Source organism: Ambystoma mexicanum, chromosome 13 (assembly GCF_040938575.1).
Source record: "Ambystoma mexicanum isolate Mex_15411 chromosome 13, UKY_AmexF1_1, whole genome shotgun sequence".
Lineage (NCBI taxonomy): Eukaryota > Metazoa > Chordata > Amphibia > Caudata > Ambystomatidae > Ambystoma > Ambystoma mexicanum.
The window spans coordinates 673,674,562-673,699,702 of record NC_090938.1 but is presented as its reverse complement, the minus strand read 5'-3'; the positions used below and the strand labels follow the sequence as shown (position 1 = coordinate 673,699,702).

Here is a 25,141-nt window from a genome sequence, read left to right as displayed (position 1 = left end):
GAGATTTCTTTCTTGTATGCGGTAATCCAACTGGAGTACTAATGTAACCATTTCCGCAAAATTATGAGGTCTAGGAACTCTAGAGACTTCGTCTTTAAGTTCTTCACATAGATTCCGGCGGAATATGGTCAGGAAGGCATCAGCCCATGCCGTCTCATTGGCTAATTGTTTAAATTGTATGATGAAAGTTAGGATATCAGTTTTCCCTTGCTTCAGATCCAATAGATTTTCTTGTGCTGTCACAACTAATTATTTTCTCCCAAACATGGTTTGCAGACTGTTGGTAAATCCTGCGTAGGAATCCATTAGCTGATTGTTGGTGGTGACTGCCGGCGAGATTAGATATCAGAAAACTTACTTTAGCTCTATCGTTTGGAAAAAACGAGGCTTTCAAAGTGATTTGCACCAAACAAGAGTCCAAGAATTCTTTTAGTCTTTTAGAGTTTGCCATCGTATTTTCCCATGGGTAATGATCCTTGAGGAATCTCTGACCTGTTTGCAACCATTTGTCTTAACGTAGCATTTTCGTTTAACGTCCGTACTTCAGTATTGAGACTCTGCATGGCTGCCATTACTTGTTGCATCTGCTGTTCCATTTTTTTGTTTCCTTTTTGGGCGTCCCTTTCTGTAACAATTAGGTACTCACGAATGTCCGGAAACGGCAGAGGTGTAGAATTGGCTCTGAAGTATATAGGTAATTCCCCCAAAGTGTTCAGAGGCCAGAAAACTGGACTCAGTGCACCCCGGGGGCTGTACCCTTGGGAAACTCTTGTGGGGAAGAAAACCCAATACTGTCTCGTAGAGGATGGTGTCTCCAAAGTAGTTGTGGAAGAATGGTAAGTACTGCAGGCTGAGGAAGGAGCGGTTCCAGGAATCCGCTCGGTGAGAAGGAGTCGAGCTGCGACGTGGGTGGAAGCTCGAGTACAGCAGGCTGAAAAAGGAACGGTACAGGAATCCGCTCGGAGAGGAGGAGTCGAGCAGCAACGAGGAAGGAAGACCGGTCGTGCTCAATGCTGTAGATAAAGAGTAAGGAAAGGAAGGAAACGAGGTAAGAAGTAGCGAAGAAAAGAAACCGCACACGAGTGCACGAGGAAGGAAAGCAAGAAGAGTAACAGGGAAATACGGAAGGTAAGGAAAAGGTAGAATAAGTCGAGGCGGAGCTCAGATGGCGTGCGCGGGCGCAGAAAAGAGGAGAAGAGGCTTAGAGAAGTCTCAACGGTTGTACAGCAGAATGCTAGGAAAGGCACCAGCGCAAACAGCGAGGTGAAGCGAACAGAAGCGACGCGTCTTGCCCAACCATAGAGAGGAAGATATAGAATGGGCAGACGCGGTCGCCATGTTGGAAAACACTAGAACGGTAATAGTCTTGTGGCAATAGCGATGATAAGCCGCTATCTTGAGTTCCATTGTTGGTATCTTGAATGACTCATTCTCCATTTCCGCCAAGCGTGTCGAGCTGAATTCCTGACAGGTTCGTAGTTGGCGACTCACACTATCAGTTTCAAGTCCTGCCATTCGGGTTGACCTCCGCCCCGAGAGTCTTCACCAAGTTAATGGTAGTGGTGGCAGCGCACCTCAGGAGAGGGGGGATTCATGTCTACCCGTACCTGGACGATTGGTTGATCAGAGCGCGCTCTGCCGAGCAAGCACTGGATTATATGAAAGTCACCTGCCACTTCCTCCACAAATTGGGCTTCTCCCTCAATTTCAGGAAGTCACAGATGACACCTTCCCAAAAGCTTCAGTACATAGGAGCTGTATTAGACACATCCTTGGGAAAGACATTCTTCAGATGGTTTCCAAATTCCAAAATGCCCAAAATCTCCAGGCTTACGACTTTTTAAGGTTGCTCGGCCTCATGGCATCCTGCATTTTTCTCATGCCAGAGGCACGCTTGAGGATGAGATCCCTTCAATGGGCCCTAAAGACTCAATGGTCCCAGTTCTCGGGTCAAATGACAAATCTTCTTCAGATTCCAAACAAGGTCAGACAAGACCTTTTATGGTGGACCTGTACAGAGAACATTCTGAAAGGAGAACCCTTTTGGCAACCATGGCCAGAGATCACAGTAGTGACGGACGCCTCACTCCTGGGGTGGGGAGCTCATGCCAACGATTTGACAATCAGCGGTCGTTGGTCTCCATTGGAGTCCAAACTACATATCAACCTTTTAGAGCTGAGGGCAATCAAACTAGCGCTGAAGGCCTTCCTGCCATCTGTCAGGGGAAAGAATGTCCTGATAATGACGGACAACACAGTGGCCATGCACTACCTAAACAAAAGAGGAGGCGTGGGGGTCACTACCCCTGTGCAGAGAGGCAATGCAGCTCTGGTATTGGGCGATTCAGGAGGGAATCTCTTTAACGGAAATTCATCTAGCCGGGGAAGAGAATATGACGGCAGATGCTATGAGCAGGCAGAGCACGGTATCCCACGAATGGGAACTGGCTCAGGAAGTCATTCAAGAGATCTTCGCCCTTTGGGGAACCCCTCAAGTAGACCGGTTTGCAACCAGAATCAACCGAAAATGCGAAAGGTATTTCTCAAGGGAATTTCCTCCGAGAGGAGCCCTGGGGGACGCGTTTGCGTTGGAGTGGAATTTCCCACTATTGTACGCGTTCCCTCCGATTCCCGTCATTCCTCAGGTCATCAGGAGGCTGAGAAGGTTTCGGAGCCGCATGATCCTAACTGCCCCGGATTGGGCCAGGAGAATGTGGTACCCGGACTTTCTAGACATGTCCATCTCTCCTCCAGTAAGTCTTCCTCAGAGAGAGAACCTTCTCTCTCAAATGGAAGGTCAGGTTCTCCATCCAGAGGTCAAAACGCTCAACCTTAATGCTTGGTTTCTGAAAGGCTAAGATACAGGATTGGAACCTTCCAGATGACGTTATGGAGGTGTTGCTTTCGGCAAGAAGGCCAGCAACAAAGTCTCTATACCGTTGCTGTTGGAAAAAGTTTTGCAACTGGTGCAGAGAAAAGAATGTCGATCCTTTTCTGTGTTCTATTCCGGAAGTATTATCTTTCCTTCTGACCCTAGCACATAGAGGTCTGAATATCGGAACAATAAAAGGTTACCTTGCAGCGCTTTCCATCTTCAAGCGCTCATCGGAAGAATGCTCCTACTTCAAAATTCCTTTGATAACACAATTCATAAAAGGTCTCACTAATGTGTTTCCTCCTCACCCTTTTCAAGTACCGATTTGGGATCTAAATTTGGTATTAGAATTCTTAATGTGTGCCCCTTTTGAGCCTATGCACACGTGTCCATTAAGATTATTAACATGGAAAACAGCATTTTTAGTTGCTTTAACATCAGCAAGAAGAGTGAGCGAATTGCAGGCACTATCTTCTGGGCCACCCTATACTGTGTTCCATAAGGACAGAGTTGTGTTGAGGGTTAAACCATCATTTTTACCGAAGGTAATATCTGATTTTCATTTAAATCAGAAAATTGTTTTACCCTCATTCTATCCTCCACCTCATCCTTCTAAGGAGGAAGAAAGACTACACAGACTGGACCCTAAAAGAGCTTTAAGCTTTTACATCTCTAGGCTTTCTAGACTTAGATTGGACAACCAGTTGTTTATAGGCTACACTGGAAGAAAACTGGGTCAGTCAGTCAGTCAGTCAGTCAGTAACAAAACAAACAATTTCATGCTGGATCGTGCTTTGCATTTCAGAATGCTACAGACTAGCACAAAAAGACCCACCAGAAGGGTTAAGAGCTCATTCCACCAGAGGCATAGCCTCTTCCACGACACCCGATGACGTCACCCTCGACGGAGGCCTTCGAGGGACCATCGACTCGACGACATCGGCGCCCTCTGCCGAAGAAAAAGTTCCGAAGAGCAGCAAAGCTGGATGGAATATATCTAAGATGAGGAATACGTTGGATGAACATCCAATCGAAAGAACGTTACCAGGTAAGAAGTAACTTGTTCATCTGTATAACTGCACTACAGCTCACATTGACCCCTCGTGAGATAAGCCTGGCTGCTAAAAACGCGACCAAAACTGTGTAGTACAAGCTTATACCAAAGGCTGGGTTTCCTATACCTGTAGTCAGAGTGGTTTGTATTGTTGCCAGAGGGTACTGCATACAAACTTTGCCTAACACTTGTCTCATGAACTGGCACAGAAAGCGGGGTAGGAGCCACAGCCCGGAAACGCAACACAGGGAGTTCCGCACAAGAGGTTAGTACCCATAAGCACAGTGAGGGAACAAAAGTGGACACAACACGTGTGCATGCGAAAATGCATTATCTATGCCATAAAAACCCAAAAGCGCACTTAAAATCCCCACAGTAGTCCTCCTCACCAAGCTACCGGAGCGCTCTGACCTCCCCTCATTACAGGCTGCAGCAAATGCAGAGAAGCACACAATGCGCACGACGCAGGACACACGTTCCTAAATCATACGCCAAATATCCGGGGCTAAACAATTGTGGAGCGACACCTACCTTTAAACACTGCAGGTCTGCACTAGAGCAGTCCCCAACTACAGGTGGCACCTGTGTACGAGGACCCATTCACCAAAGCAGTCACAAGTGACTTTGCAGGGGACAGGTAAACACCTGATCCAGTTAACACAAAGTCTGAATGCCCAGCGACCTGGACCCTGTGATTGCACATAAACTGCAGGGGTTCCGCCACACAAGTCCAGGCATGGAGACCCCACGGAACTGCCAATTATACTGGGAGGAGACCAGGAAACATCCACAAAGGCAGATGTCTGGATACTTCTAGAAGATATTAGGTCGATAAAGAGCAGTATGGCAACAACAGTGACAGCCCCGCAAAATAGAGTCGACAAAATCGAAGACTAAGTAGAGACGCTGGAGATCTACCAGCAGTCGACTGACCCGCTAGAAATTAAGGCAGAAGGGTGTTTCCAAGATTTAGAGCAAAGAAATTTGGACTTGGTAGCCAAAGTGGACGACCTCAAAACCCCTGAAAGGAGGTCTAACATACGCATACAGGGCCTGAAAGAGTCGCCAAATGAAACACCTCTGAGCTCAGAGAGGCAAGTGAAAGCCCTAGTCAACTCTGTTCGGCACCCCTTCCCCCCCCCAACACTGGAACTGGAGTTCAACAGAGTGCATCGGGCGAGGGGCCCCCCAAACGGCTCGAGGTCAGTCTCAGCGAAAGTGCCATCACTATAGGCATAAAATGGAAATTGTGCAGCGCGCAAGTGAAAAAGACTGCATTGACTTTGAGGGCTCTCGTGTCAGAATCTTCCAAGATTTGTCAGCAGTCACTTCACCAAAAGGAAGGATTGTCGCCCACTAACTACTTGGCTGCGTGAACAAAAGATCTGTTACAAATGGGTCTTCCCCTTCGAACATTGCAACGAGGAATATCGGATAGTCTCTGCAGAAGAAGCAAACAGTGTGTTACAGGGATTAACTTTGGGTACAAACGAAGCAGAGATGGAGGAACTTCCGTCGTCCTCCGAGTCGCCCAGAAAAACAGAAGGGCGTGCCAAAGGCTCCAGAAAGTACAAACGGTTCAACACGCCATAATCTGCTAAGAAAGAACAAATAGTTACAAGCAGCAGACTACTCTGCTCCCAATAGACACTTTCCTTTTTTCGAGAGGGCCAACGCGTTCACCAACCCTAGAGGACGAAGGCCTGAACCTTTCCAACTGGGTGCTCAAGTGTTGATAGTAAGTTGCAAGCGCCAATTTTGAACATGTTAGAAATAGTTAATCTTGTGGGTTTCAAGGGGTCCCCCTTAGCATGGCCCTATGTTCTTTTCAAGGGCATCTCATTTTTTGGGTGGATCTTTTATTTCTCTCTCTTCATCTTAGCGAGGGAGCGAAGAGGGGATGCTTCAAGGGAGCGGGGGGTGAGGGACAGGGTACGGGGAACTTCAGCACAGAGTACAAAACCAAAGAATAGAACAGAAAATGCCTACAGAGATGACACACCTGAAGGGAAGTAATACTAGCAAGACTGCAGTTGCCTTGGTTAACGGAAGGCGACTATTTGAGCATGAGATGTGGGAAAGCATCAGATTACCTTTACGTCATATCAATGGCAGCTAACTTGGTTCGGTTTCGGTCACTAAATGTAAAAGGTCTTAATTCACCCCAAAAACGTTCCATGTTGGTTAGAGCATTTAACCTGTCCGGACTAGATGTAGTATTTGCGCAAGAAACAAAGTTCCAGAAAGGAGAGGAATTTACCATAAGGGGAAGGCAACTGGGAGGGGCTATCTGGGCATCAGGACCTGAAAAGAAAGATGGAGTGGTCATGTTATACCGGGCATCACTTGGGCTTACAGATCACACAAACCTATGGGAGTGCAGACGGGGGAGGTACCTGGTGGTCAATGTGGTCATTAGAACAAAAGCAGTTCCGTTGTGCTCGGCCTATGCTCCCAATAGCCAGCAGAGATCTCTTAGCCTTCTTAGACGGGTAGAAAACAAGAGTATGTGTGGAAAAATGGAGCGTTAATTTGCGGTGAGGACTTTAACATGGTGATGGATCCCACCCTAGACTGGATCCCATACAGGGACGGAGGGAGCCACAACACCGCCAGGGAAAGAGCTTTTTCAACCCCTCCTGTAAGAACACTTTTTAATAGACACTGGAGAGCAAATTGAGAGGACAGAGAGGGCGGTATACATAATCAGAGACTTAAAAGGGAAAATGCTGAACAAGCCCGCTGAAATCACGGCTCGGTTGACTTCGTTTTATGAGCAATTATACACCTCGGACAGCGAATCCAAAAGCGAAGGTGCAGAGTTTTTTTTTTTTAAGAGAAAACTACACGTAGAATCCTGGAGAGCCCAGATACAGATCAGTCTACTGAGTGAGGAACTTCTTGAGTGGGGATCTCATAAGGTGTACTCTCGCGACCCGTATGTTAGTGCTATTAAGGTTGGCAATGGTTTTCTTATTTTATTATTTTATTCTTGTGTCGCAAGGATGTAGGTCAACACGGAGACATAGAGTCCCTCAGCTCTGTTTGTAAAGTAAGCAGTAGTTTGTTTGTGCCTACACCTCTTTGCGCCAAATTTCTGATGTAAATGAATAAAAGTACGTAGTCAAGTTTCTTCAAGTATATTTTCTTAATGTATTTGATATATGTTCTGCCCATATGGATGACGCGTGTTTCGGCGTTTCATTGGCGCCTTTTTCAAATCCGGGCTGAATCCAAGCGTAACATGTAATAAAACAAAACACAAAATATAACATATGAAATAGCATTTTAGCATGTTTTGTAACACATTTAGTAGTTAGAATAGTGACTTAGGTTGTGTAGTGTATCCTTTTAGCATTCTCAAATTGCATGAACACCTGAAAGTGCAGCACCTCTTAGTTACCTCAAATGTTTAAAAATAAATCCATTGCAGTGACTGTTAGTTTTTTAAAATTAAATTTGTGCAATCCGAAAAAGAAGTAAGTATGGGATGGCATGGACCTAACAATTTTTGGCTGTCAGAAAAGCATGTAAATTTGTTTTCTTACCCTTATTGAATGTAATGCGAATCTCCCTTTCCTTATTTCCGGGAATTAGTTTTGAGTTGAAGTGTATCACGGTAGTTCCAGGGTTAAATCCCACCTAAAACAAATTTGGTTGTTCTATTATGCTAACATTAGCCTTTTAACCTTCTATCGGATTGATTCTTTATGCATGATTCCCTGGCATATATTTAGACACATTATAAACTCTAGTAAGCGTGACTAGTAACATCTTTCTCATTGCATTTATGTAAAAAGTGCTATTCATGTTTGCAATCCTCCAATCGCATTACATATCCTTGGTCTCATGCATTCTGTTACTCTAGCGGTCACTAGGAATTACTTTTTCAGTTACAATGACTGGTAACCGATTTGCTCCCCATTTGTGTTTACCAAAACACCCTTTCGCGTGAGTTTGAAATCCCAACCAAAATATATTTTGTTTATGCCACTCGGCATCAAGCGTGCTGAATTCTACATTGAGCATGCTTGTAGCGGTGGTCTTTCCACCCCTTAAAAGCGCTTAACTACAAAATTCTCTTGCTCATGCCTCAAGCGTCGGGGGTCCCGTTTTGGTTCTGGCAAATCCTTGTTCATAAAGAGTTACAGATTGCTAGTCCCTCTTTCCTTTTGTTCATTTGCAAAATTTGGCGGCCATACTTTGGGCTGAGTTTTAGTACGTAAGTCCTTTTTTCTTTTTGATGTTTAAAATGATCTGTTGCATTTGTGTTTAGTGTAACATTGATTTGAATTTAAACTTCCGTATTTATCTTGCGCGGCTGATCTGTTACTTATTATTATGTCCAAATTTACAAAAATTAAAGTTAAAGGAGTAACTAATTTTTCACTATGTTTATTAGTATTTCTTTCGTATTTTTTTTCCTCCCCTCCCCCCCCCCAATCTCTTTATATTATGTATACCTAAGACAGTTTCCTGTTGGGAATGGTGCATTATGGTAACTTTAGTTTTCTTCATTGACCATTATTTTCTCACTATATTTTATTAGCATTCTTTTCACAATTTCAGAATGGTGCATTGTGGTACCTGTGGTTTGATGTAAATTTCGCCTCTCATCTGTTTAACTTTCATCTGATTAGCGGTTTCGCCCATATAGGATCTCCCCATGTGTATATCTAAAACATGTAATTTAACAGTGCACATTCTTTTCACAATTTCCGAATAGTGCATTATGGTACCTGTGGTTTGATGTTAATTTCGCCTCTCATCTGTTTAACTTTCATCTGATTAGCGGTTTCGCCCATATATAGGATCTTCCCATGTGTATATCTGAAGCATATGTTTTAACATTGCAGTATTCAATAATATTTTTCTGTGCAACAAATTATAATTGAACAAAATAGAAAACAGGAAAAAAATATTTTTGTAATTAATGAAAACATTTGCAATATTCATAACAAGAGTCCTGTATATTATCATTTTTTTGGTTTTGTTTCTGCTATTTCTCTGCTACTTCTCCAGCATCACAAAAAGTGAATCATTTCATTGTCTGAATTTAATCCATGTTCCAATGTTTGAAAATGGCAGATTAATCTGGCTTCTTCTTGCCTTAAGCAAAGTTCTTGATTTCCTCCTCGTTTGCCCATTTTGATTCTTTTCAGTCCAATAAATCTAAAGTCTTTTTTTATTTTGCATTTGGTGTTGGTTTTGCCAATGAACAGATAACGGGAGGTTTTTGTCTTGACTTCCTATGGCTGAAATATGTTCTCTAATTCTAATTCTTAACTCCCGAATGGTGCTCCCAATGTAGAGCAGATTACAGACACATATCACTGCGTAGACCACATGTTTGGATCTACAATTAATTTGTTCCCTAATCTTTGTTTTGACACCTTCTTGGTTCGTAAAAGTAACTGTTTCTTGTAGTGCATAGTGGCACATCGAACAGAAGCCACATTTCCTGAAACCTGACTGTGGTTGTCGTAATCATGTTTGTGATCTTGTTTCTTCTTCCTCCTCTTCGGACATCATAGAAGGACTCAACATGTTTTTCAGAGTTCTGGCTTTCCTATAAATTATTGTTGGATAATCTTGTATGTGTTTCTCGATATGTGGGTCTAGTTTTGATACCAGTTCTTTTTTAGGACTTTTTTAATTTCTTTGTTGTTTGCACAATATGCCGTAATAAAATGAATAGTATCATCTGGTTGTGTACTTTTGCTGCTTTGAGATAATGTTGATTATCTGGTCATGTTTTTGGCTTTCATTTTTGCAGTTTTAATTGATTTTTGTGAGTATCCTCTGGCCTTAAATCTGTCTGATAACAGTTGACATTCACTCTCAAAATCTGATAATTCTGTGCAATTACGTCGTGCTCTAATGAATTCTCCTTTCGAAATGTTGTAGATAACCGGTTTATGGTGTCAGCTAGTCGCATACAATGTTGAATTGACTTCCGTCTCTTTTCTGAATGTTTTTGTGTGTAATTGTCCTGTGGATACAAAGATGGTTAGATCCAAAATGTTAATTTCCGTTTTTCTGCTTTGCCCAATAAATTCTAGGCCAAATTCATTGTTATTTGCTTGGTTTAGTAAAGACTCCAGTTCTTCCGGTGTACCGTTCCAAATAATTAGTACATCATCGATGTACCTTAGCCATTTGATTATTTTGTTCTTGAACTCAGGTATTTGGTATATGTGTAGGTCTTCAAACATTCCCATCACAATGTTGGCGAGGGCTGGGGCATATTTAACGCCCATTGCGACTCCACGTATTTGTCGAAAAAACTGATTATTGAAAATGAAAACATTATTCTCTAAAGTTGTCATGAGCATTCCTTTAAGCATACATGCAGAGTTGAAAAATGACGCAGATCTATTTTTGAAAGTATAGTCCATTGCCTCCAGGGCCAATTCGTATTTAATAGATGTATATAGAGCCTTGACGTCCCATGTTGCTAATAAGTATGTATCTTGCCACTGAATTTCTTCTACAATTTTAATGGCATCTGTTGTGTCTTTCAGATATGCCTGTATTTTAGGTACTTCAGGTCTTATTATATTGTCAATATATTCCGCTATAGGTTCTGTCGCCCAACCTATGCCACTTACAATAGGCCTTCCTTCTGGGATAGTGTCATATTTCTTGTGAACTTTCGGAAGAAAGTATATGGTTGGAATTGTAGGTTTATTTACCCGTAGGTGTGTCTGCTCTTCATCAGTTATTAGTCCTTGCTGGTGCCAGGCATTGATAAGGCTTGTCAAATCTTGTGTTATTTTCGGTATTGGATTTCCTATTAATTTCTCATAACATTCTGGATTTTCCAAGTGGTTCATAGCCATCTTTATGTAATCCACTCTATTCATTATTATAATGTTGGCACCTTTGTCCGCTTCCTTGATAACCAATTGATGATTTCATTGGAATTTTCTTATGGCAAGAATTTCATTTGCTGTAAGATTTTTGAGATTAGTCTTGTTTTTTATTTGTGGTCTTTTTCTTAAGTAGTATAAATCTTGTGTGACGGCTCTGTAAAATGCGTCCACTTTGCGGACAAAGGTGGCAACATTATAATAATGAATAGACCATTCTGGGAGGGGGCGGGACTGTGTGTGTGTTTTGCCATTGGCGGGAACCTTTGGGTGTCCCTGCCTAGGCTCCAGTGTGTCTGTGAAGGCAGGAAGCAGGGCAGGAGTTTGATTGGACAGCCACCAGCCCCTTTCTGTAAACTGCTGGGAGAGTTTGCAGAGGAGTGAATGGGAAATCCGAATATAAAATGAGGTTCCTGAGGCAGAGGCAAGTCGACTATTAGAACAGAAGATCTGAAGCTGAAGAAGACCAGAGACGCCTGCAGACCCTTCCAGTAACTGTGAAGCGACCACCAATTCCTTTCCTTTGGCTGGTGGGACCAATCAGCCCCAATACGAACTGCAGATCGAGCCATTCCCCAAGGTGCTGTGATCTTCCAGGGTTGCATACCGCAGATACCAGGGGACCTATGACCTATTTGCAGTGCAACGTCTTTGTGAGGACGAATTTGCCCAGAACTTTGGTGAGCTCCAGTTGGACCTCCAGAGGCACGATCTCACTCATCCAAGTCCCCTCACTAGAGTGCAGAACTGCAGAATCGAGGAAGATCGACCGGCCGATAACCGTCCTTTATTGGAGCTGATAAAAAGGCGCCAAAACCACAGACCAACATAGGAGACCAAAGAAATCCTTGCTGAGGGTCCTCGTGCGAGACTGCTGCTGTGACATCCCATTCAGTGTCCTTACTTTCGTCACCAGACCGAGGAATCAGGACACTGTCTGTCGCTGCTGCACAGGAGATAATCCAGCTGTGTTTACGTCTTCTAACCTAAGGTACTGTGGATCTAAAGGTAGAACTTACCCTAAGCCGAAGAGTCGCTCCAGTGTGACTGGAGTGCGTTACAATGTGTTTGGGTGTCCACCCATAGATCTGGCCCAGGCTTAACAGCTTGTGTCCTACTAGGGAGTCCTTTGCAGGGTCCCTATGACTTGTTATCTTGATAAGCATTTCTATTTAAGTTACTAAGTAACTTTGCTTTTCCAGCTGCTACATAAGACCTCTGTTCCACTCCTACACTGACTTTTGGATAGTTGGGTATTAGGCTGCCAAAGTATTACAAGCCTTGAAAAGTGTTACTATAAAGTTGAATGACTGCTAACGTGCTGAATAACCCTCCTTTTCCTTCCTACAGCCTTTGTCTGATGTGACTTTACTAAATAAATTAACCTATCATTTCTCTGTAACAAATGCGGGTGCGCGGCACTACAAGTAATACAATAGAACTGTCACTCGTGTCATTTTCTGTAACAATTGTAAGCGCAAGCAACTAATATTGAAGCAGTCACTGTTTTAAAGTATTGTTGGTATTTCATATGTGTATTGGTTAGTCTTATAGAGCATTTACTTTTCTGCCTTGTGTATATAAAATACATATATTTTTTAATATAACCTTCTGTGTAAGAGTTTCTTTAGACTACTGTATTGACTCGGTTCAGTGTACTTACCTACAGCTTACATCCTCATAAAATAAGTCTGGCTGCTCTGCCATTCTACCAAATCCTTTGGGTAGTACTTACTTATACTAAGAGCTGGGGACCTGTATACCAAGGGATAGTTGTATAGAGACTTACCTCCAAGTGAACTTTAGGAAAACTCCCCTAACACTTCTCTTTAGTAGATTCAATATACTTTGAATGTCCAATTACGGCTTTATTTATTTTTTATTTAATTTTACATAGTTCTAACAACATTTACAATCCTCATTTCTTACACGCAATACTAACAGCACTCAAAACACTTATTAATCCGCCTTATCACAACAATACATAATACAAATCCAATGTACACAGGGTTAATTGTCTTCGTTTTACAAATACCCTATATCACGCTTACAAATCCTGTGGCAATTTCATAATACTAAAAACCAAATTCATCTTGCTAAAAACCCAGTTTATTGTATATACAAATCCTACTTGAACTATTGCATTCAGATATTTGGGTATTTAACTTGGTGCAATCAGTTACACAGATACGGTAGGACCCCTCTCCAGACCCTATAAAGTACTACGTGGACCTTGTTGGAGTCTGTATTTAGACAGAACACCCTGAACTCAGTAGATTTAATCTAGTTATAGTCTTAGACAAAGGGTCCCAAATTGATCATATATAGGGGTCCTGGTAGGGAGAATTCTCAGAAATGTGCCAATTCCCTTCTCCTTAGAGACCCCAAGCTCTTTTGCTGGACTTAACGACTTTACATTTTTATCCTGGCAAATGTGCAAGCTTTTTCCCACTCGTTCGTATTTTTCTTAGATTTCAACACTGTTTCTCTTTGGGTTTTGGAGTCTTACAAACTCTCCATAGGCATCATCTTTTTACATTGTGACACACAGCACAGGGAAGTCTTTCAGATTTCTCAAACGTTTAAATACATTCTCATGGATAGACTGTTTCCAAGATCAGTAAAGTGAAATTGACTTTACTTACCTTTTGTAACTTTTTAGACCCAGCACACACTATCTTAGTGCTGGAGGGGTTACTTAGTATCCCCTTTATCTACCTTCTCATGTAACATTTTTATGTTACCCTTTCTACAATTAATGCCTGGTGGCAGTGGTTTACTTTTTCCTACCATTGCAGGTTTTTACCGCAGGCTAAATCCTCAGCTGCTGTATTGCACCCATGGGTGCCCATTTTGTCAAAATGGCCCTGGTCTTCTATTTTCACCATTTCTTGTTGTAATGGTCCTTCTTGAGATTTACTCTGCATGCCAAACCAGGTTTGGTCCCTTTATCCGTTTTGTCTTTGGCGGGCTTCATTGCTGAAGGCCACCTCTGGCTTCAGCGTGTCTGGCAAGACTCCCATGAAGCAGGATTGACCGAGCCTGAGCCACCTCAACAGAGTGCTCGATCCCAGATGTGAGGAAAGTCCATAAGGTATCTGTGGTGCTATTCGCAAGAAGCTGAAACCGCAAAGTGCCGCTGATCTGAACTGTCTTTCGCTACCGCCGACCTTCAAACCGTAGTGCAGGAGTCCTCCAGACGTCCTCCCTCTTGTCCCCACGACTGAGGCCCAGGAACAACAGGATCTACTATACTACAACTGGAACAAAAGCCAGCTGGAACTGATTTCTTCATACCTAAGATACTGTAAACTAAGGGGTACTTACCTCTTGTGGTGTAGCTGTGCTAGCTCTCAGTTGAGACTTGTCTTGGTTGCCCTTTTGCAGAGTTACTTGCAGCTTTGCCCCTCACCAGCCTCCCAGCTTGTAGCCCTACAGTGATTTCGTTTCTACAAACATTTGTAAAACATTGTGCAAGACTTTTGCTTACCTACAAGAAGATCTTCAGCTCCCCTAGACTTTGCTCAAGTGACATTGGCTGGCCTGGCTCCTGAAAGACACTTCTTACTTCTGAATTTGTGATTTAATCTGTCCCTCCAAATGGTCACACATTCCATAACTTGTGTTGCTGGGAAAGGGTTAATTTACTTTGCATTGGTATGTTCAAAAGTACTTACCTGCTTAAAAATATTTGTTAACCTTTGTTTTATTCCCTAACCTTGACTTTTGACACCAAACTCCGTATTGCTCTAAATGTGCCAGTGATAAATCAATGTCCACAGTGTCCTAGTTATTTAAGTCGCCTCATGGTGTAGGGCGTCTGTGTGCCATCCCCAATGGGTATCAACTGATTTAGAGAAACTGAGTGTTTATTTATTGAAGTATATTTTTGTGTTACAAGATTGCTCCCTTCTAAAGAAGGCTTATTCAACTGACTGTTAAATAAATTAATTGTTTAATCAAGAAACCTTTAGTATTTGATTAACTGTCGCTATGAAACTCTGTGTTACAACCTTGCAGCTCATATTAACCCCTCTTGCGATAAGCCTGGCTGCTCAGTCACTCTACCAACTTGTGTAGTGCATGCTTATACCAAAGGTTGGGTTAAGTATTGCCAAGAGAACAAGGCTGGTGCAATCTCCCACAGGGTACTGCATACAATCTTGCCTAACAGGTCCCATACACAGGCATTCTGTAAGTACATGTTTAACAGTCTCCAGATTTACCTTAACCTTACAGATTCTACAATATCTGACATCTTTGGGCAGCTTCTATTTAGCACTGCAGACCGCCTGTACTGCTAACTGGTTAATACGCAGAGCGACGGGTGGAATTCCGGTTTCATGAACCGATTGACCACTGATGCCACACAACTATAAGCCTTTATTTTCGCGAGGTGATCATAGTTTTGCACTGCCAATCCCATTTCGCCAGACGGCGATTAAACGCGCCTTTCAAGGTAGCAAAGACAGCGCATCTACTGAAGTCAGGGAACCAATCAATTTGTTTACAAAGCTCCCTAAAGCTTTCAACTTGCGGGGTTGTGTTAAGACACCCCCAGCTTGATCAAGATCATAGCTCTCGTCCAAATTTCGTCAAGGGGAAAGATGGAGCAGTCTTTGCCTTTAGCATCAGGGCACCACTTCTGGACATTAGCTGTGCTTTCATAGAGAGCAACCCGAGCTTGAGTCACGTAGATTTGATTGAGGCAGATCTCGATAACCCTAATACAGCTCTCCAAAAGCAGCCCTCTACTACATCTAGCCACTTCAGATGTCTCATCTCCAGGGCCTCCAGCCCATAAAGAATCGAAGGGCAGAACCACTGTTTGTAGAGGGCCAAAACCCCTTTAATGAGAAACCAGCATATTCAATGGTGAACTTTTTCAACATACAGGTTATTTGTCTTGCCCTTCTAACCTTAGATTCAATTATGTCCACATACCCAGGTTTAGCCAACATGTCCAGACCCAGATATTTGTATGCATTAGTGTATTCAATTGTACCAACAATGACCGTGATAGTGCATCTATTCACCTTTTTTGCCAAAACCAACATGACCTGTGTTTTGCTCAAATTTATCGTTATCTGATTTTCATTCGCATACAACCCTAGTTCATTTAACATGACCTTCAACCCAGATAACATGATCGAATATGGCCAGGTCGTCTGCGTACAACATCCCTAGAACCAAGCAACTTCCAATTTTGGGGGGACGCCCTGCCCTACCCATTAGATGACCTAACAAATCAGCAATGTGTAAATATTGAAGGGCAAGGGAGCGAGCATACAACCCTTCCTGACTCCCCTGCTAATTCACATCTGCTTTGAGATCCATCTGTTATCACCTAACCGAATCTGGGCTGATGTATTGGTGTGCAATATGTCACAAAAGGGGGTAACCGCCTGACTAAATTGCACCATACTCTAATTTATATACGGTCAACATTTGAAAAGTAAAAAAGGTGGTTTATACAAAAATCAACCTATAATTCATCCTTGTGATGAAATCAAACAACCCTTAGGGGTTGAATACAAGAAAGCATACTTTGTATTGTATAGGCAAGTTCTGTAGAAAACAACCAGTTGTATTCAGTGCTGTTTTATTTTTAGTGCACTCAGTATATCAAAAGAACTTGGAAAACAGAAATACAATGTTTTCAAAAAAACCCCAAAAGTTTTAGAGCATCGGTCTCAGACTGGAAAAAAGAAAGAGAGAGCAATGGTACAGTTCTTTTACCAACAGCAGCATAGTAACACTTGTTTTGGTGCAAATACAATTTGATAAGTTATTCAACAAATCATTTTTTCAGAAACTCTGTAAATTCAAGTTTAGACAGAATAGGGAAGTGGGTGTTAGTAAAGTATTTGTGCATTTACATCTAGAGGGACAACACTTTGCCTCACAATATTATTAGTGGAACCTCTGTAATTATACACTTTTGTGCAGAACTATAAGTGACCAATCCTCAGTCGGTCTACGTCAGGAAATAAAAAAAATTCCCAAAGATGTAGGTCGGGTCTAAAGTATATCTGGACCCTTGGACGTTTCGGCTTCCAGTGTGGGTGCCTTCATCTGGGCCGAAAGAGGATTGTATCTCCCTATAGGTGATAGATAAAAACAAAAGCAAAGGGAGTGTTAGAAACTCACCGAGAGACACTGTACCTAAACGCGGTAACAGTCTATTACATGTATGAATAAATAAAACAGAGGGGCTCTCAAAAAAAACCAGATAAGAGAAAGGCTAACCTAAAGTCTGGATCCAGACAGGGAGAAACTGTGAAGAGATGGCTTGGGGAGGGGAAGAAAAGGGCGGACGTGCAGCAATCCCGTCTCTGGGGCTGTAATGATTGAACAGCTGAAGTGGTGGGGTCCAAATGATCCAGGGGGGGGGGGGGGGGGGAGAGAAGACGAGGAAAGAATGGGAGGGTAGAAACAAAAAGGGAAAAGAAATTATTTTTTTATTTAAAAAAAATAAGTGCATGGAGAATGGTGGGGAGTAAGTCCCATTGTGACTTGATTAAAGTCTGAAAAGAGGAGCAGGGAGGAAGAAAGTGGTAAAAATTCCTACCTTGTGCTGTGAGGACTGGACACCTTCCAGCCAGGGACAGAATAAGCAGGGGTCAGAGAAGGACCCTAGGCAGGCAGAGGGCTGAGAAGCTGAAGCTCAGCCCTACTGGGTAAGGGGCAGTTACAGGGAGGAGCCCTTGTAGCAGTAGGCAGTAAAATGTCTAAAATGAGGGAGACAAAAGTGCAAAAGTTGCCATTAAAATAAGGCTAGCCCAAGGGCTAGGCTAATATAAGGGGAACTGGCCCTGGGGGCAAGCGTAGATAGAGGGGAGGAAATTGGGTGCACTCTGCTTCTTACCTGAAGTGTGGAGAGTGGCAATCCAGAGTCAAGCTAGGATGCAACTAATTTGCCCAGACGCTGCCTGTAAGTGCTGCGTGTGTGTGTGGCGTCCATAAGGTGAGCCGCTTCGTGACTGCGCATGCGCGGTACGGGCAAAGGAAAGAACACTGCTTTCCCGCGCATGCGCGAGGCTGCGGGAGGTGCCACTAGTCCTGTGCCCCTGCGCAATCGGGACGGAAAAGGATCCTAGAAGTGCACAGCTCCCAGGCGCATACGCGATTGGGCACCAGAAACGGCACCGATCCGATCGGGACCCCCCCGCCCTTCCCGGACACAATGGGGCGGGAAAGAGAGGAGCGGGTGTCCCTAGGTGTGTAAGCACCTATATTGAGACATAAGAGCAAGCCCCTGTAAGGGGCGACAGAACACCGCCTGCGGGGCGGGCGGAGAAGGGGGGTGGGGGGGAGGGGTGGGGACGAAAGAAGGGGGTGGAGGGGGGAAGGGGGAGGGGATTGGAAGAAAAGGGGGGGGGTTGGGGGTTTATTATTTAATAGAGGAACTGGAGAGGTGTAAGTGTTGCACCCAATAGATGGTGCACATGTACATAAAGCATAAAAAATATATATGCAACAAAGAAGTGTATCGTGCATGGTAGTCAAATGACAATTTAAATTAAAGTTAGGGTTCATTGAATACAATTGTGACAATGCGGAGCATACGTTGTTTAGGTCAATGAAGCCAGACATTCAACTTTGTATAATAATGCGCATATACACAAGTTTTACTAGATAGTAAAAGAGAACGTGTAGTACACCCTAAAGCCAAGCTGGCTTTGATGAACCAACCCGAGGAAACTAGTCGGATGTAGGGTATGTCATGTGTAGGCTTGCCTAGAGAGATATGTTGTTACAAGATTTGGGAATCTGGGGAGTGTGTAGAGTAACCCCCTAGTAATGCCGATTATCCAATGGTGTTGCCTCATTGAGGCCTGTTTCAATGGAACGTAGTTTGAACACCCACCATGCTTCTTTGTAATTTAATGCACTAGTTACATTTCCCGAATTTTGTATTTTTTCTAGAACCCACCATTTGAGTTGGTCCTGATTATGCTGTTGTTCCAGGAAGTGTGTGACCAGTGGTGCTGTGAGCGTCCGGCATCTGATCCTGGATCGGTGTTCCACGATCCGTTTGTGTACTGGTCTGCTGGTCTGGCCTACATATCGGAGGCCACAGGGACACTCAATCACGTAGATTACATTAGAGGTTTTGCAATTCGTGTGTTGACGTAATGTCCAATCTTTGTCTTGAATTTTGAAAGTCTTTATCTTATCAGTAAAACGGCAAGCCGTACAATTGCCACAGGGGTAGTGATTTCTCTGAGATTCCAAAGTCCTGTTCTTTGGGTCTTTTTTGGAAGTCTAGCATGGGTGAGCCATTCACGGATGTTCTTGGAGCGTTTAAGGGCCATACGTGGTGGAGGTTCTCCGGGTAGGACTTGCTGGATAAGTGGCCAGAATTGCTTAATGATGCTCTTAATCCTATTGGTGTGCAAAGCTACAATTACTTCTGGCAGCCAACTCGGGCAGGCCCACTTCCGCATTTTTTTCCAGAGGGTGTTACAGTCCACTTGGTCAAATGCAGACCTAAATTCTACAAAAGCAAGATACACTGAGGCACTGGGTCTTAACTTTTCCTGCAATATTACCGTGTCTAGAACTCTAAGCTTATGTACCGTGCTGGACCCCGGGTGGAAACCCGTCTCGAAGGGATGGAAGATGCTTTTCTTGCTAACCAAAGAGTGCAGGTGTTCCAGCACATACGAGGAAAATACCTTACCAGTGATGTCAAGTAAAGATAACTTGTAGTTTTCAGGGGCCAATCTATCTCCGGATTTAAAGACTGGCACCAAGATAGACTTTCTCCAAGAGTCTGGTATTGTCCGGGTGGCGCAAACTCTGCATCCCCCTTCAGTACTGCATTTACGGCTTTAGGATTTTATCTCTTGAACCAAGGAACGACAGTTCACTGCATTTGCAATGTTTGTATGTTCAAAGGTAGACAAGAAAAACCTCTTAACTTGAACTGTTTTCTTGACGGACCCCCTAAACCAAGAAAATAAGTTTGAAACATATACCTTCACCAGAGAGAGAATTAAAGCAAAATCATTTGTCCATGTAGGCTCTTCCCACCAAGATTTTGATTAGGTCCCCATCCCGCCTGAATTTGGAAGAGAAGTTCATAACATATGGACTCCATGTAGGAGAGGTGTTTTTTTCCTCACTTGGTTTTCTAAATATTTGCAGTATTTTACCTAACATGCAGGCGTAGGACAATTTGTTTTATTTTTAAAATATTATAAAGTGTTATTGCGATTCCTGTAGTTGAAGAGGAAGTTGATGTAGTTGCAATGTGTCGAGTATGGAAGAAAGAATGCTGTGATGTGCCGTCTTTGAAGTTGGAAGCTCATCGGTACGACTGCTAACTCGTTGCTACATCATGTGTGCATCAAAGACTCACTTAGTGCCGACTGGGCATTTGGAGAAATGGAAGGGAGATCTTTAAACTGTTGAGATGCCTCCGACTGACCACATTTTTGGTAAAGTACACAGATTATTTTGTCAAGTTTGCATTCTGTTTTGATTTTAATGACGCATCGTGGAGGCATCAGCGGATAAATACTAATTGCTTCTACAGGGTAACATGCTTCCATCTGTCCACTTCATTGCACTGCAAGGCTTTTTGGGGTGCTCTGACAGGCTGGGTAGACGCTTGGTTTTGCTGGTATTGCTGGTATTGCTGACTTATAATGTTGTAAGGGAGGCCTGATGAAAATAGAGATTTGATCTGAGTCTGTTGTCTTTGTCAGCATCAAAGTTGTGCCACTCATCTTGTAGAAGGATCTGTCTGCCTTTGCCCACTAGCACTTTTCTGTTGCGGTTGTATTGGCATTTGTCATTTATATAGCTGACGCCTGGCTTATTCTATCAATGCATTCTTTGTAATGTTTAAGGTTGATTTGTAACTAAAGAGAGGGTGCTGTGTCTAGCTGGGTGGCACCACACTCTAGAAGCTCAGCTAATTAGCACATGACTCCCATTAGCATCAATATGCCCTCCATCTCCTTGGGTCAAGCTTTGGTGTTTTAATTATTGCCTGGAAACATTGTCATGATGTTTTCATTTGCTATTTGTTTTCTAGCCGCATGAAGCTGGAGAGTGCATCAACATCATCCCTAGAAGACCGGGTGAAGCGCAACATCCACAGCATTCAGAGAACACCGGCTGCCCTGGAGAAGAACTTTATGAAGAGATGAAGCCCTTCACTGGCGAAACCCCTGTTGTTTACCTTTGTCTTTATCTTGGTGACAGTAGGGTTTCCATATGCTTTGGTGGTTTCTACCTCTTAGGGTTCAAGGGATAAGTTAAAAAGTGCCACGAGTATCCTCTTTCAGTCTTGGGGACCATATCGAGACCTAACCTACTCCATCTGCCAGTGATACTCAAGGTGGCCAGCGGTGGTGGAGTCCATCCCGCTATGTCATCTTCTGGATAGTCACTGCCGTCCTTCAATACTGTTCCAATTAGGTATACCTTTGGTAGGATAGCACCGCCTTTTCGGAAAGCAGTTTGCAGAGCTCTCTTTTGTAAAAAGCAAGTTGCTTTATACTCTCCCGCCACTCAACAAATGTGTCAGACTATATAGTGTGCCCTCCAGCACATTTAATTTAATTAGATCATATTGAGCTACCTCCAGGCACACACACCTGCCCCATATGGTGCTTATACACTGTGATTAGAGTTGTGAGTGTGTACATGTTTGTTTATATGTAAATAAAATTAGATAGTATGTAGTGCAGTATATTCAATTCTCTGTTGTGGGGCCTAATGTTGATGGTTTACTTCTTTACTGATGCCCCTACAGGCATGCAAATGCTGGGCAGTTTGCCCCTCCATCATTTCATTATTTTATATACTGTCAGGCTGGTCCTGTTTAAAAGGGACATGTGCAATGGTGTGATCAACTGCAAAGCCAGATGTAAACCGTGTGTGGAACTCTGACTCCCAGTTGTGGTTTTGCACACAGCGGATGCCAGCAAACAGAAAATGTAGTCTCACTTGCACAAGAGCTTTGCTGGTGCAGGCATTGATGAGACACTCTAGGATTTGAGTGGAATATGCAAGGAGGAAGAGCGGACTGAAGTCTCAAGGCACTTTCCAGAATCCTTCACCATATGTAAAGGCACTAAGAAACCTACTACTGGATTATTTCTCCCAACCTGAGGCTTCCAGGCGACATTACTGGTGGGAGTTCCTTCATGGTTAGTAAAGGAATAAGACTGGTTTTCCTTCTTAATAGTAGGGGCAATTGTTGGCTAGTTAGGCAGAGGCTGTCAACCGTTCTTTTAATGATCTGTTGTAGTACTTATCAAAATCTGGGAATCCTACTGCCAAGGTCTGAGCTGCAGCATTTCCACAGCCAGGAGTAATCTGGATTACTGGAAGTGTATCCCTGCTCTTTCAATGGGTTGGAGGGGATTTCCCCTCAGTTCACCAGCAGTTTCCCCCTCTTGTTTTAGATGACTGTTCTCCGTTTGTCTGTTTCATTTACATGCATTCATCAAGCCTGTGACTAGAGAACCTATTCTGTCCACGCATTCGATATCTATCATGCAAGTCCCTATTTTTACATTTTCGCCTCCTACATATAATCCTTTTTAAACTGCATTTTCAAATTGGAAAAAACAGTCTACTGCACTGCAGCATGTGAAAACTAGAACAAATATCTCACAGCTGCATCGCCAACTGTATGCTTCATATGCCTTGAATTAGATACAGCAACAGAAGCTGCATCAGAGTGGGTCATGTTGGGCAGGAAGGAAAAAGGCTCTGTGGTTACTTTCAGAAATGTAAGCGAGGGGGTGTCTTTAAATGTATTGATTGGAGGGTGGCATGCTTTTTTACTGTTACGTGGCATCTTCTCTCATTTTAAAGACCGGGGCATCCGTTTTCTGACTTCTACAAGCACATGACTTTTTCTTTTTAGATTTTGGGGAAGGAAGTTAAAGATTTCATGATATAGTGTGGAAAAACATGATCACCAGAAAGCCTGCACTATACGAAAGCTGCCACTTTTGGTGTTGTATATCTGTACATATGTATATTTATATTGCTTTTTTCATGTGCATGTCTTCTTTATTAAATGTATTTTTAATTAATTAACTTGTTTCTAAACGTTGAAAAGATTTTCTTTTGAAGACTAAATATTGGAGGATGGTGTGAAAGGATGAGTAATGAGATATCTTGCACACTTGTTTAATAAAAAAATATTACCCATTTTAATGACTGCGATACAAATATATATTGTAAGAAAATCAGTTACCAGATGCCCCCTTTTCTCTACATCGCTGTACCTTAATGATATCTCTTAGAGAAATATGTATTAAACATGAGGGGGGTGTAAGGAAGGCGTGGTTATCGACAGTAAAACGGACACAAATGATCACAGTTCAATGGTGTTTATTGAACTTCAATTGGGTTTGAAAAATGCCTATCTAATCCTAAATCTAAAGATGGGAGCTACGACCATCAAATGATAATGACGCAGTTCTAGTGGTATCTTGTCAAATTAAAAGGGCCTATACTAATAAACCTGTTGCCATCCTTCCCTCTAAATACAAAGTAGTGTGGGAAACAATGTTATGCAAAATAAGTGTTCAATAAAGGATATGTCAGCATATTCAAGCCGTTGGCTTCCCTTCCCCATATTTTCAGCACAGGACAAGGTGGCACACTCAAGCCAAAGTGTCTTTTCCATTCAAAGTCTCTTCTTCCAGAGGTCCTGATGCACCAAACAATAAAGTTCCTTTCCTTTTTATATTTCACAGATCCACAATTTTCTTAGGTTACTTACTATTCACCTCGGATCCCACTACGCTGTGCTCAAATCCATTTTAACACAATACACTCAGGGTTTTCACGTATCCAATTTCTCAGGTAATTCACGGTTCACCCCGGATCCCCCTCTGCCGGGCTCAGATCCGCTTTGACACAATCTTTAATCAGTCTCACTCTGCCGAGCTCAGACCAATTTATCTATTGTAACACAACATTTGCTTTAACCCAAAGCTTTCAATTGATCTCCCTCTGCCGGGCTCCGACCAACTTTATCTACTTTGTTAAAAACTTTTGTTACTGTATCAACATCAGACTTTCGATTGTGCGTGTGATTTTGCTTGGGCCGTCGCAGGACCACTTTGATTCACAATCCTTTGCCACTCTTTCACTTTCGTCAACTCTCAGCTGAATACCTTAGAGACCTTAGATTGAGAGCACAAGCCGTGCCGGACCACTCTGTCAAAGGTATTGTGTCTTGTTTTCAAAGTTCAATCCCTCCTCTGCAGTTTAAATTTACTCGCGTTGGTTATCGCACGCATTTCATGCAATGTTCTTTCCAGTGCTCGCCATATATTTTGCCGCTTGCAACCTTGGCTTCAACACAGACCGGTCTTGTATCGGTCTCCCCAACTCACCGGCTGTGCTAATTTCACTGACGCTGCTTTGTTGTTGGAGCCAAGCACCGTAACACGGCCGCAGGCAATTCTCCCCACCTTGATTATCGACGCAGTAGGACCCCGGGTACCTCCCATACACAATGCAGGATTCCTCAGCCTGGTTTCCTGATCTTAATCTCTTTCTATTCTCGACGCATCGTGAAAGTAACGGTTCCTCGTCGAAAAGGTCAAGGGAACTTCCCTCCTTGCGATCCCCTTCTGTTTCGCTGTCTTTCTCCTCTTGTTAAACTGCCATTTTGGAACTGCTGTTTCCTCGTGTGCTTTGCCTCGCTCAAAGTGTGCTATTATCTGTGTGGGGAAGTATAATGAAAGTCAGGTGTGTATAATGGTTAGTAATTGCCTGACATTCTATTTCCTTTGCAACAAACTCTGATCCATTGTCCGAAATGAACTTCTCGGGGAAACCCTCTCCAAAAAAAACCTCCAGATATTGTAAAATAATCCTTGCACTAATGTCCGTTAACACGCAAACGTCTGGCCATTTTGACATGTGAACTACTACTTCTATGATGTAATTTGTTTGATCTCCCCTCACATTCAATAGACCTAATATATCTACTGCCACTACATCCCACACCTGGAACAGGACCTACCACTCACCTTGCACTCTTTTATTTTCCTCTCAATATGTTTTTTCATCCCATCCCACAAATAATACTCTCTAATAAGGGCTTTTGTCTTGCCAATATCAAGATGACACTCCTGAGCCACCTCGTCTATTATTTCTCTCATACCTTGTGCAACTTCCATTCGATGTCCTCTCATTAATAACTTTGCTTCCATTCTCAACGGGCCTATAACCTCCAAGTTCTTCATCTTCACCCTCTTTTGTCCATCCCTCGCGTCCAAACTTCACCAGTCTTTTATAGTTTTCATCAATCTCACAATTTTTCAATCCCGTTCATCTCCTGAATTACAG

At 43.0% G+C, this 25,141-nt stretch overlaps 1 protein-coding gene across 1 annotated transcript in view; it reads left to right on the top strand.

Annotated features, from left to right (window-relative positions):
* CWC25 (CWC25 spliceosome associated protein homolog) overlaps positions 1-22,990 on the top strand; it is a 309,854-nt gene extending 286,864 nt beyond the window's left edge. Inside the window, exon 10 of the mRNA XM_069634697.1 lies at positions 20,850-22,990. Within this exon, the coding sequence (XP_069490798.1) occupies positions 20,850-20,964 (115 nt within the window). The 3' untranslated portion in view covers positions 20,965-22,990. The remainder of the gene's footprint in view (positions 1-20,849) is intronic.
* The last annotated feature ends 2,151 nt before the right edge of the window (positions 22,991-25,141 follow it).